This window comes from Lathyrus oleraceus, chromosome 4, assembly GCF_024323335.1.
Source record: "Lathyrus oleraceus cultivar Zhongwan6 chromosome 4, CAAS_Psat_ZW6_1.0, whole genome shotgun sequence".
Lineage (NCBI taxonomy): Eukaryota > Viridiplantae > Streptophyta > Magnoliopsida > Fabales > Fabaceae > Lathyrus > Lathyrus oleraceus.
In genome coordinates this window covers 34,351,156-34,362,626 of record NC_066582.1, presented here as the reverse complement: position 1 = coordinate 34,362,626, position 11,471 = coordinate 34,351,156, and the positions used below count along the sequence as shown (strand labels likewise).

The 11,471-nt window shown below is 32.5% G+C and overlaps 1 protein-coding gene across 1 annotated transcript; it reads left to right on the top strand.

Annotated features, from left to right (window-relative positions):
* The first annotated feature begins 3,473 nt into the window (after positions 1–3,473).
* LOC127138647 (eukaryotic initiation factor 4A-15) lies at positions 3,474–6,914 on the top strand. Its single transcript, XM_051065132.1, has 5 exons — positions 3,474–3,663; positions 3,934–4,003; positions 4,852–4,958; positions 5,444–5,874; positions 5,971–6,914. The coding sequence occupies exons 2-5, from the start codon at positions 3,936–3,938 to the stop codon at positions 6,604–6,606; spliced, it is 1,242 nt and encodes a 413-aa protein (XP_050921089.1). The 5' UTR covers positions 3,474–3,663; positions 3,934–3,935; the 3' UTR covers positions 6,607–6,914.
* Positions 6,915–11,471: the final 4,557 nt, after the last annotated feature.

Below are 11,471 nucleotides of genomic sequence, written 5' to 3'. Positions count from 1 at the left end.
TTAGAGTGTTCTCCTTCTACTTAACTAGTTCATTTAGCTCTAGGTTCTTGTAATTTGAATTATAAATTTTTTAATTGACTTCAAACACAAAACAAATTATCCATACTTTATCTTTCAAATGTTAGTAATCTATCTCCAATACCTCAATGGTTTTGGAGAAAATTACAAACATTGATTTTCACGTATATTTCAAACACCAATCTCATCGGAAAATTTCCTAATTTGGAATTAAAGTTTGCCAAAGATTTTGTTATACATTTGAATTCAAATCAACTCGAAGGTTCCATTCCTTCTTTTTTATTGCAAGCAACAATATTGCGTCTCTCGGATAATAAAATTTTAGATTTAGCTTCCTGTCTATGCATCAAAAGTAAGCCTAATATTTTAAAAAACTTGGATTTATCAAACAATCAACTGAAGGGTGAACTATCTAACTGTTGGCATAATTTAACCTCATTAGTAAATGTTAATATGACCAATAATGAGTTGTCCGGAAAAATCCCCTTTTCAATGGATTCTCTATGAAAGAGGAGATTTTTCAAAAAAAACATTGATCTCTCAAGCAAGAATCTTATATGAGAAATACCAAAGGAAATGAAGTATTTAATTGGATTGATTTCATTAAATTTATCAAGAAATAATCTCAGTGGAAAAATCATTTCAAATGTAGAAAACTCGAAATCATTTGAATTTTTTGAATTTTTTGATTTGTCAAGAAACCATCTTTCAAGCAGAACTATTTCCCGTCTAACTCACATCGATCGTCTCACTATGTTGGATTTGTCAAACAATCAACTCTATGAAAAAATTCCAATTGGGACACAGTTGCAGACCTTTAACGTTTCATGTTTTGAAGGTAATTCCAATCTTTGTGAAGGACCACTTGATAGAAAATGTCCCGAAGAAGAGCCCACAAAACATCAAGTGCCAACAAGTGATGATGCAGAAGACGACAATTTAGTATTTTGGGAAGCGTTATATATGAGCATGGGATATGAACACAAATTGGTTAGAATATAATCCCATATTATTTTTGTTAGAAATAATTTGAGTATTTATAAAGCTATTAAACACAAGTTAAAATGTAATAGGTATATTGAGCCTTAGTTGTAAAAGAATATGTTTAAGCTCACAAAATTTAATTTTAAAAATTAAATTAATCAATTAGTTTAGAAACATATTAATTCAACTTATTAAATATTAATTCATTTATAAATATATTAATTAATAATTATCCTAGTCATCCTTCCGACCTAATTATTTTTTTTATCTCAATCATCAAAGTCACGTCTGCAAAAGTGGAGAGGGGACACAAAAATTTAAAGACCCTCAAAATTAAGACAAAATCACAAGTTTTATAATAGGAGAATAAATTGTTTAAAACGCCAAACTAAGAGAATCAAAAGTGCATTTAAGCTTAAGAAAAATAATGATTGTTGTATGAAAATGAGAAATTATGAATGTTTTACAAAATTATTCTTCAATAATGATAGGTAGAAGATAAATTTATATAATTGAAAAAAAAGATAATAATAAATTTTTAAGGATATAATAAAAAAATAACATTAATTATTTATTGATAATATAAAATAATTTATATTGTGGTATAAATTTTTTTTAGATGATTTATAATAAAAACATAAGGAGTATGTAGTTACTACTGTCGTGGGTTTCAGTATATGCATTTCTTTTTATTTTTTTAAATCTAATTTTTTATTCTAATAATTGATAGAAATGCTAACCAATTGCCAATGATAAAAATGGAAATAAAATAGACCCACATATTTTCACCTGTTCCTTTTATTTATAGGGATAAATTTGTAGATATAAATACAAATGCAATATCGTTTTTCTTTAAAATATACTATTATTCTATAATAATAATTTTCTTAAAAATATATTATATAAAAGAAGAAGAGAAGTTACAGGGATCCATGCAAAAGAATGTATAGAATTCAAAACAACAAAATCGTTACTTGTAAATATCATTCCGTCTCCTAAAGAGTGTTTCATTTAGAATAAAAAAATATTTTAAAATAAATGATCAATTTCAATTTTTAATGCATCTTTTTCAATTTTACTTTATGATTAATATTACTTTCATAATTTCAAATACATATTTTAGTAAAAATATCATTATCTATCTTTTCTTTTTTCTTTTTTCTTAATCATTATGAAATTGTAAATTGAATCACTCATTATGGAACATAGAGAATAATAGTACTAGTTAAGGATAATAAATTAACGAAAAAATAACTCGATCCAAAATATTATATCTCCTTTTATCTATAGTTATAATTTCTAAATAATATATACTAGTACTATCTAACTTATAATCTCTTCTCTCTTTATTTTATAACAAAAATTAATTTTATCAACATTGCTAACAATATTTTTGAACAATTTAAAAAAATTGTTAACTATATATTTTTATGAACATTGGATTGATGGTTATTGATATTGATAGGGGTGTTCAAAATCAAACCAACCCAATAGAAAATTATAAATCGAACCAAACCAAACTAAAATCGTAAAAAATTGTATTTGATTCGGATGTGTTTGAGTCATCTTTTAACAAAATTGTAAGGTCCAGTTTGGTTTGCGTTTATATTTTGCAAACCGAACCAAACTGAATCAAACCGCACTATATTACAACCTATTTCACTTAACTCACATCCAACCCAAACCTAAACCTATTATGCCTTAGCCTTACGATTACGAATGATTTTCTTTTCCTCACACTCAGAATTTCTGTTTCAATCTTCTCAAATCACTCATAGAAATATCACATCTTCTACGCTAAATACATCTTGCATCTTCTTCTCTAATATCTACTCGTTTATATTCTTTCTTTTCACCCTCTCATTTTTATGCAATAACTCTCTCTTTGAATTTTGTTTTTATGGCACATTTTTTTTGTCTAATCTCTCCTCTTTTTTGTTCTTTCTTTTTCATCTTCACTAGTCTCTTATCTCCTCTATTCTTTAATTATAATATTTTTGATATTGTTTTATGCTATGTTTATTGTTCCAATTTTGTCAAATCTGAATTTTATATATTAAATGAGAAGTTATTGTCAAATATTTTATTGGTATTTGATAGTGTATAAATGATTAAATATAAAGTTATCTTGTGTTCTATATGTGTATTTATGGCTCAATAATATTTTTATAAAAAAACCGAGCAAACCAAACAAAACAAAACCGCATTAATTTGGTTGATTTTATTTTTAAAAATCAACCGAAACAAATCACGTATTTTTTTTTCTGGACGACTTTTACGTCAAAACTGACCAAACCGCACCGAAAACACCCGTATATATTGATATGGATATCATTGGAGAGTGAAAAGGGCAACTGTTAAAATGTTTTTGGATCCAAAGCCGGGAAAGAGAAAAGGCACCGAATCTATGAAGTGATACGGGAAGTTTGACCAATTACGTTGACTGAGTATAAAGGAGGGTAAATTAGGAATCACAGAAAAAAATTATATCATCTTGGAACCCTTACTTACCTTACCCTGCTTTTCAACTTTCCATCTCTTTACATTCTCACTCACTGTTCTCCCTCAACTCCGCCGCGTAGATCCGGGGAGTTTTTGGGAAACCCTAGCTCCGTTCAACTAACGCCGTCGCATTTTCTTCTTCACCTCCGAATCTTCAAGGTACTCTCTCTTTTTCCTAATCCTTTTTCACATTTCACTTTTATCAGCAACTATAGAATAGCTTATTTTTGGTTTTTGGTTTTCGTTGTATGGTTCAGTACTTTATTATTGCGTTTTATTCGGTAAATTAATCAAATTTTTTTGAAAGGCTTTTAGAGTTGGAAATCTCATTTTGCTATTTTTGATAAACTGTAGTAACTTTTAAGTTAGGTTAGTTTTGCTTGTGCTGGTTTTGTTGCTAAACTGTAATCATTACTGTTTGTTTTGCAGCTATGGCAGGCCTTGCACCCGAGGGGTCACAATTTGATGCTGGGAAATTTGATGCCAGAATGAATGACTTGTAAGAACTTATACTTTTTTTTTAATACTCGTTAGTTAGTTACTTATAATGTGAGCATTCTAGATTTGTTTGAAATCTTTTTTACAAATGCTGCTGTTATTGCTGTGACTGTTGTCCATGAGGTGGAGAGGGTTTTGGGGATTTGTTTTTATTGAAAAACCAAAACCCCTAATTTGGGAAACTAAGAAGTTGATTGGTGGAGGGGTTTGGAGGGATTAGTAGAGTTATCAATCCCGGGAGGGGCCGACCCAAAAAATGGGATAGTGGGATAACCGCTATTTGACTACTTTTTAGACTAATTATATGAATACTCTATAAAATATATATTTAATGTAAAACCAAACAAAGAAGAGGAATAGAGTTATTAAATGACTATTACTTAAAAAAAAGAGGTAATGAAAAACATGTAAACTCAAACCAGATTTATTTATTTTAAGGGTAAATATAGGTTTTTGCATTCTGAACAGTTCAAACCCCGTTCGGGCCAAGAAGCGTCCCGCTCCCGCTACCCGCTAAACATCAAATAGCCGCTTCGGGCCGCTATCTCGGGATAGGGCTGCTATCAATAACTTTGGGGCTTAGATAAAATTGTTCAAATATAATTTATTTGTTATAGTATTCTGAAAATTAAAAATATGTTAATGATAAACACTATTTTATCATTCCAGACAAAATTATTCTTTCAAAAAAAAGTTTTTCCTATATTTTTTTTAAAAATTCTGTTTTCGAAACCCTCCCTTCCCATCCCCTCTAAACTCGCAAACAAAGCCTTAGAATATAACTGGGTTTGCTTCATCGCAATATACTAATAAAAGTGTATGTTTTGTTTTTTATGATTTTTTTTCCAGAATGGCTGGTGATGGAAATGAGTTCTACACTATTTCTGACGAGGTTTGTGAAAGTTTTGATGCTATGGGCTTGCAAGAGAATCTCCTCAGGGGCATTTATGCTTATGGTAAACTTAATGTTCTTTTTAGTATATTTTTCTTCTGTTTTTTGCCCTATTTTTAATGCCAGTAATATTATTGATCCCTACTATTCCTGTTGATTGGGATTTACCTTTCTACCTTGGAGCTCTTAGTAATTCAAAATGTATAGCGGCAGCCTAGCACTACACATGTTGTATAATGCGCGTTGTCAATTTGGGATCACTGAAAATAGCGGTTTGCTCAAATTCTGTCATGATACAATGTTATAGCGCCACTACAGCCGATATTTACCTGCACTCTGTACTAAACACCACACCATATAGTAATATCGACTTGTTCAAATTATGCACTGATATACCACTTTAGCTGCTATTCAACACCACTTTATTGTTTATCATATCATCCTGTGTTAATCCTATTGTCTTTGCTACTACTATCACTCTGTTGTCTTTGCTACTGTGTTTCTATATGGTGGATTGAAATTTTTTAACTAGTATGACTTCTGCTTTAGGTTTTGAAAAGCCATCTGCCATTCAGCAAAGGGGAATTGTTCCTTTCTGCAAGGGACATGATGTTATTCAACAGGCTCAGTCTGGAACTGGAAAGACGGCAACTTTCTGCTCTGGTGTTCTGCAGCAACTTGACTACAATGTGACCCAGTGCCAGGCCTTGGTTTTGGCCCCAACTCGTGAGCTTGCTCAACAAATTGAGAAGGTTATGCGGGCCCTTGGAGACTATCTAGGTGTTAAGGTGCATGCTTGTGTGGGAGGTACAAGTGTTCGTGAAGATCAACGCATTCTATCAAGTGGTGTCCATGTTGTGGTTGGTACTCCTGGTCGTGTGTTTGATATGTTGCGCAGACAGTCCCTCCACCCGGATTACATCAAGATGTTTGTGTTGGATGAGGCTGATGAAATGCTCTCTAGAGGTTTCAAAGATCAGGTACTATTTATTTCGTAATAGTTGTAGTCCCCTTTCACTTTTATTGTGTGTATTACCCACACTAGTTTTTTAACTTATTGGCTTTGTTGTTATCAGATCTACGATATATTTCAGCTTCTGCCAGGTAAGATTCAAGTAGGAGTTTTCTCTGCTACAATGCCTCCTGAGGCACTTGAAATCACAAGGAAGTTTATGAACAAACCTGTGAGGATCCTTGTGAAGCGGGATGAGCTCACCTTGGAGGGTATTAAGCAGTTTTATGTCAATGTTGAGAAAGAGGAATGGAAGCTGGACACACTCTGTGATCTTTACGAGACATTAGCAATCACTCAGAGTGTCATTTTTGTTAACACTAGAAGGAAAGTTGATTGGTTGACTGACAAGATGCGAAGCCGAGACCATACAGTCTCAGCTACTCACGGAGACATGGATCAGAATACCAGGGACATTATTATGCGTGAATTCCGTTCTGGGTCTTCACGTGTTTTGATAACTACCGATCTTTTGGCACGTGGTATTGATGTACAACAGGTGTCTCTGGTTATCAATTTTGATCTCCCTACACAGCCTGAGAACTATCTCCACCGTATTGGTCGTAGTGGAAGGTTTGGTAGAAAAGGTGTTGCCATTAACTTTGTCAATAAGGAAGATGAAGCAATGCTGCAAGATATCCAGAAGTTTTACAACGTGTTAGTCGAGGAGCTGCCATCAAATGTCGCTGAGCTCCTCTGATGAGATTTTGCCCTCCATATTAGACGCAAATTAGTACTTTTTGGTGGTAAGTGTTATGGTGATGTTTACCCTCCCACTCAGTTTTTGGTTTTATTTCTGCTTTTGAACTTATTTGTTTGAAAGTCTTGGTAATTTAAGTTGCACTGTCAGGTAAGTACTTTGTGTAATTCTGTTATTGGCCAAATTAGTGTTGGATACTCTTGCACATTTCTAGAAGGCAAATTTTCTAGTGTAAGTTTTAACATCACTTAAACTTCAAATACATTGATGTAGTTTTATTGAAGTATTTAGACTCAAGTTGAGATTTATATGCTTTTATTTAGACCATTTTATTCTTGCTTTGTTTTTTGAAATTTAATTTATGAAATATAACAGCAATCAAGTCTTATTGTCTTATTCCACTTGTTCTCGTAAGTGGGGTAGACTACAAGATCAAATTCTGCCATAATGGATGAAATATAAGATTAAAATCGTATCATTGTATGTTTTTTTTTTTTACAGAATAGCATGCAGTTTTTGTTTGTAAAGCGAACGCTTCAAGAGGATTAGAGTGATCAACGAAAAAGATAGAAATAATGCATTGTACACGTATTAAAATAAGAGGAAATTGACACAATGGTGTCATAAATCGGAAGAACTTATGATTTTATATTAATTGAATATTTTCAAGTAAAAATCATTTGGATATTTTTAAGCCTATATGAAATAGAGTGGAATGTAGAAAAATGAATTTTTTATTTGTTGGAATATTAGCAAAATGACATTTCAAAAAATGAGATGAAAAAGAAGGAATATATTAGAGTAGAGATTCTTAAAGAATTAAAGAAAATAAGAGATGTATCTAATGAAAAAGATGCGTTATTAGTAAGAGAGATTTGAGGGGATTGAAAGTGAAATTTTAAGTGTGGAAGACAAAATCGTTTCTAATCGTAAGACTAAGATATAATAGATCTGGGTTTGAATTGAATGTGGGTTAAGTGAAGTTTGAGTTGTAATAAAATACAGTTTGATTCGGTTTGATTTTCAAAATACAAACTGCAATGCCATTTTATTAAAATAAAATGGCCCAAATAGATCCGAACCAAATATGATTTTTTGCGATTTTCGAATTGGTTTGGTTCAGTTTACGGTTTTTTATTGGGTTGGTTCAGTTTTGAACACCCCTAATAATATATGTTGGTGTCATAGACTTATATCATCCAACATTACTCATGTTATATTAAAGAAAATGATAAATGGTCTTTAATAATAATAAATTATCTAAAAAAAGTCTTATTCCACTTAATGAGATAGGTTAAGTTGATCAACTTTCACCGTAATGTTTTATTAAAGATACTGTTTTTATTCAAATCATTGATCTCAAAATCTTTTTTAATAATTTTTTTGATAATCTTTCGAGGTCTTCGTCTAATTGTTTGTCTTCTTTCCATCTGATTTATCCTCCTTACTACATAATTTACTCGTCTTCTCTCTACATGTCAAAATCATCTAAGTCTATTTTCCACCATCTTCTCAACTATAGGCACTATCATGATACTCTCTCTAATATTTTAATTTTTAATTTTATCCCGTTGAGTCTTATCATACATCCACCGCAACATCTTCATCTCATCTACACTTACTTTATTCTCGTGTTAATTTTTAACCGCCAAATATTCTATCCCATACAAAATTCCATGTCTTACTATAGTCTGATAAAACTCTCCCTTCTACTTGAGTGGTACCTTTTCATTACATAAAACACCTTATGTCCTTCTCCATTTCAACTACATAACTTGAATTCGATGGTTTACATCACCTTCTATTTCTATTTTGCATTACGGACACAAGCACTATTTAAATCGTGTCACTTGAGGGATAATTTGGTCTCAAATTTTCACCTCTAGATTATAAATGCTTCTTCTTTTGTTGAACTTACATTCCATATACTCCGTCTTACTTCTACTTAGGTGAAAACCATGTGTTTTTAAAGCTCGTCTCAAAGTTTCCAACCTCTCATTTAAATCCTCTTTCGACTCTCCAAGAAGAACTATATCATTTGCAAAAAGCATGCATCTCGATGCTAGCTCTTGGATGTGTTCCGTAAGTACATCCAAAGTTAAGGTTAAAAGCTAGGGGCTTTAAGTTGAACCTTGATGCAAACCAATTGTAATGGGAAAATCAAATGTCTATTCATCCTGTGTCTGCATACTAATCGATATCCCTTCATACATATCTTGGATAACTCGAATATATGCAATAATAACTCATTTATTCTCTAGGGCTTTCCACAAAATCTCTAAATGAACTCTATCATATGCATTCTCATAGTCAATAAAAATTAAGTACATGTCTTGTTGGTCCATTCGATACTGCTCTATCACACGCCGTAATAGATAAGTCGCTTCTATGGTAGATCTTCCAGGCATAAAACCAAATTGATTCTCGATGACTTGGGTATCTTTTCTTAATCTCCATTCAATCACTATTTCTCATAACGTCATGGTATGATTCATAAGTTTAATCCCTTTATAATTTGCACAATTTTTTATATCCTCTTTGTTCTTATAGATTGGAACTAAAGTGTTCCTTCTCCATTCATCCGACACACGCTTTGATCTCATAATTTCATTAAAGAGTTTGATGAGTCACTCAATACCTCTATCTACAAGAATTTTCCACACTTAAATATGTATGTTGTCTAGTCTAACCGACTTGCAATTACTCATCTTTTCAACACTTCCTTTACCTCCTATTTCTGAATCCAACGATAGTAATTATAGTTCCGATCAACTTCTATAATGTCGAGTCTACTAGAGTCTGGTGAGATATCATATTCTTCATTAAATAGGTTGTAGAAGTATGTCTTTCACCTATCCTTTATATCTTTTTCCTAAACTAATACTTTGCCATCTTCATCTTTAACACATTTCTCTTGATCCAAATCTCTAGTCTTTCTTTCTCTTCCCTATACATAGATTTCTCCCTCACCGGTTCCTAGAGATTGGTATAATTCGTCAAAAGCTTGGGTTCTTGCTTCACTCATCGTCTTCTTGGGTAATCAAGCTCTCTCCCGGAATAACTTTACAGTTCAAGCAAATCTTCCTATCATACCTCCTAATAAGAAATAAATACATATAAGAATGTGTAACCCACTTTTATATGTGCTAAGATGTTCACCTCTTTTCCTAAACCATATATTTGCAATAGTAATATCCAAATCCGATAAAAACTCCAAGATGAGTTTACCATCTGCATTCACCTCCCCTAGGACAACCCCCTCATGCCCGCTCTCAAAACCTCTTGATATGCTACCTACATGTCCATTAAGACCCCCTTATAGGAAAATCTTATCTCCTTTGGGAATATCCTAAAGTAAACCTTCTAAATCCTCCCAAAACTTTATCTTAAGGTGTTCTGCTAACCCAATCTGAGGTGCGTAAGCACTAATAACATTAAAGGTGTCTTGTTCCACTATAAATTTCAAGGATATGATTCGATCTCCTACTCTTTTCACATCCAGAATATCCTTATTCCACTCCTTGTCCACAATAATCCCCATACCATTTTTCGATTTAACTTTCCGGTGTACCAAAGCTTAAATCCCGAGTTGTCTAATTCTTTCGCTTTTCACATGTCCACTTAGTTTCTTGTAGGCTCATAAAATTGATCTTCCTCCCAACCATAACGTCCACTATTTCCATAGATTTTCTCATAAGTGTGTCTATATTTCATGATCCAAAATGAATCCTCCTCTCACGAACTAACTTCTTTACCCATACTCGTTCACGAAAATGTGGGAACACTTGCTTATTTTTCACTACATCTGGGCGACGATGCAACAACCCTTACTCTTTTGACATTGTACTCGAGCCATACATCACGTTGCTTACAAACAACGACCTATCATTCACATTATTTCGTAGTTGATCAATGTCATAGAGATTCAAAAAAGTTTTACACTAGTTGTCGACTGTCTAACACAACCCTCTCATTTTATCCCGACTTGGGACCGACTATGTATAACAAAGCTAACGTAGGCAGGATTTCAGAAAAATAACACAATACTTTTTTTAATAAATAAAAGTGAATTATAAAAGCACAAAGGACACTCTATCAAGACAATAACACAATGCATATCAACCAAGTATGCAGACCAACAAAAGCAATTACATAATAGGAAAACAAAGAAGAACAAATATGTAACCACTCATACCAACTATGGGATTTGTTTCCTTTGTTTTTTCACTAAACCAATACCCTGATAGATGTTTAATCATGACCTCCATATTTCATTTATCCACAAAGAGCTTTTCATTCCTTCACAACCAAACTAGCCAATCGACATTTAAACATATCAACAACTGATTGGTTTTTTACCATTCCTTTGAGCTTTTTTTTGAACTCCTTTAGACTGCATCACACTGAATCTTGCATAAGTACTGAATCAATACCAATCCAGATATAAACTCTTTTCCACACCTGCAAAATAATTGGACACAAGATAAAGAGACTAAAATGTGATTCTTCAACATAAAAGCAAAGAGGACACACCATATTGTACCTCCTTCAATAATCCCCCTTCTAGCTAGCTCCACTCTTAAAGACAATCTATTCAACAAAAGTCTCTAACTAAACAAGAGGATTTTTCTTGGGGCATTTTCTTTCCATAACTTCCTTAACTCTTTAAGAATATCCTCTTCTATATTTAAGCCTACATAACCAAGTTCCTCCAACCTTTCATAACTTCCTTTAAGTGAAAAACCTAACTTATTTTTCCACCAAACAGAATAATCTTCCACATATTTCACGGGTTAAATTATCTGTAACAAATCCAAAAGGTGATCCAAGTCCTTCCTTTCTTATTCCCTTAAGCTTGCAACTTC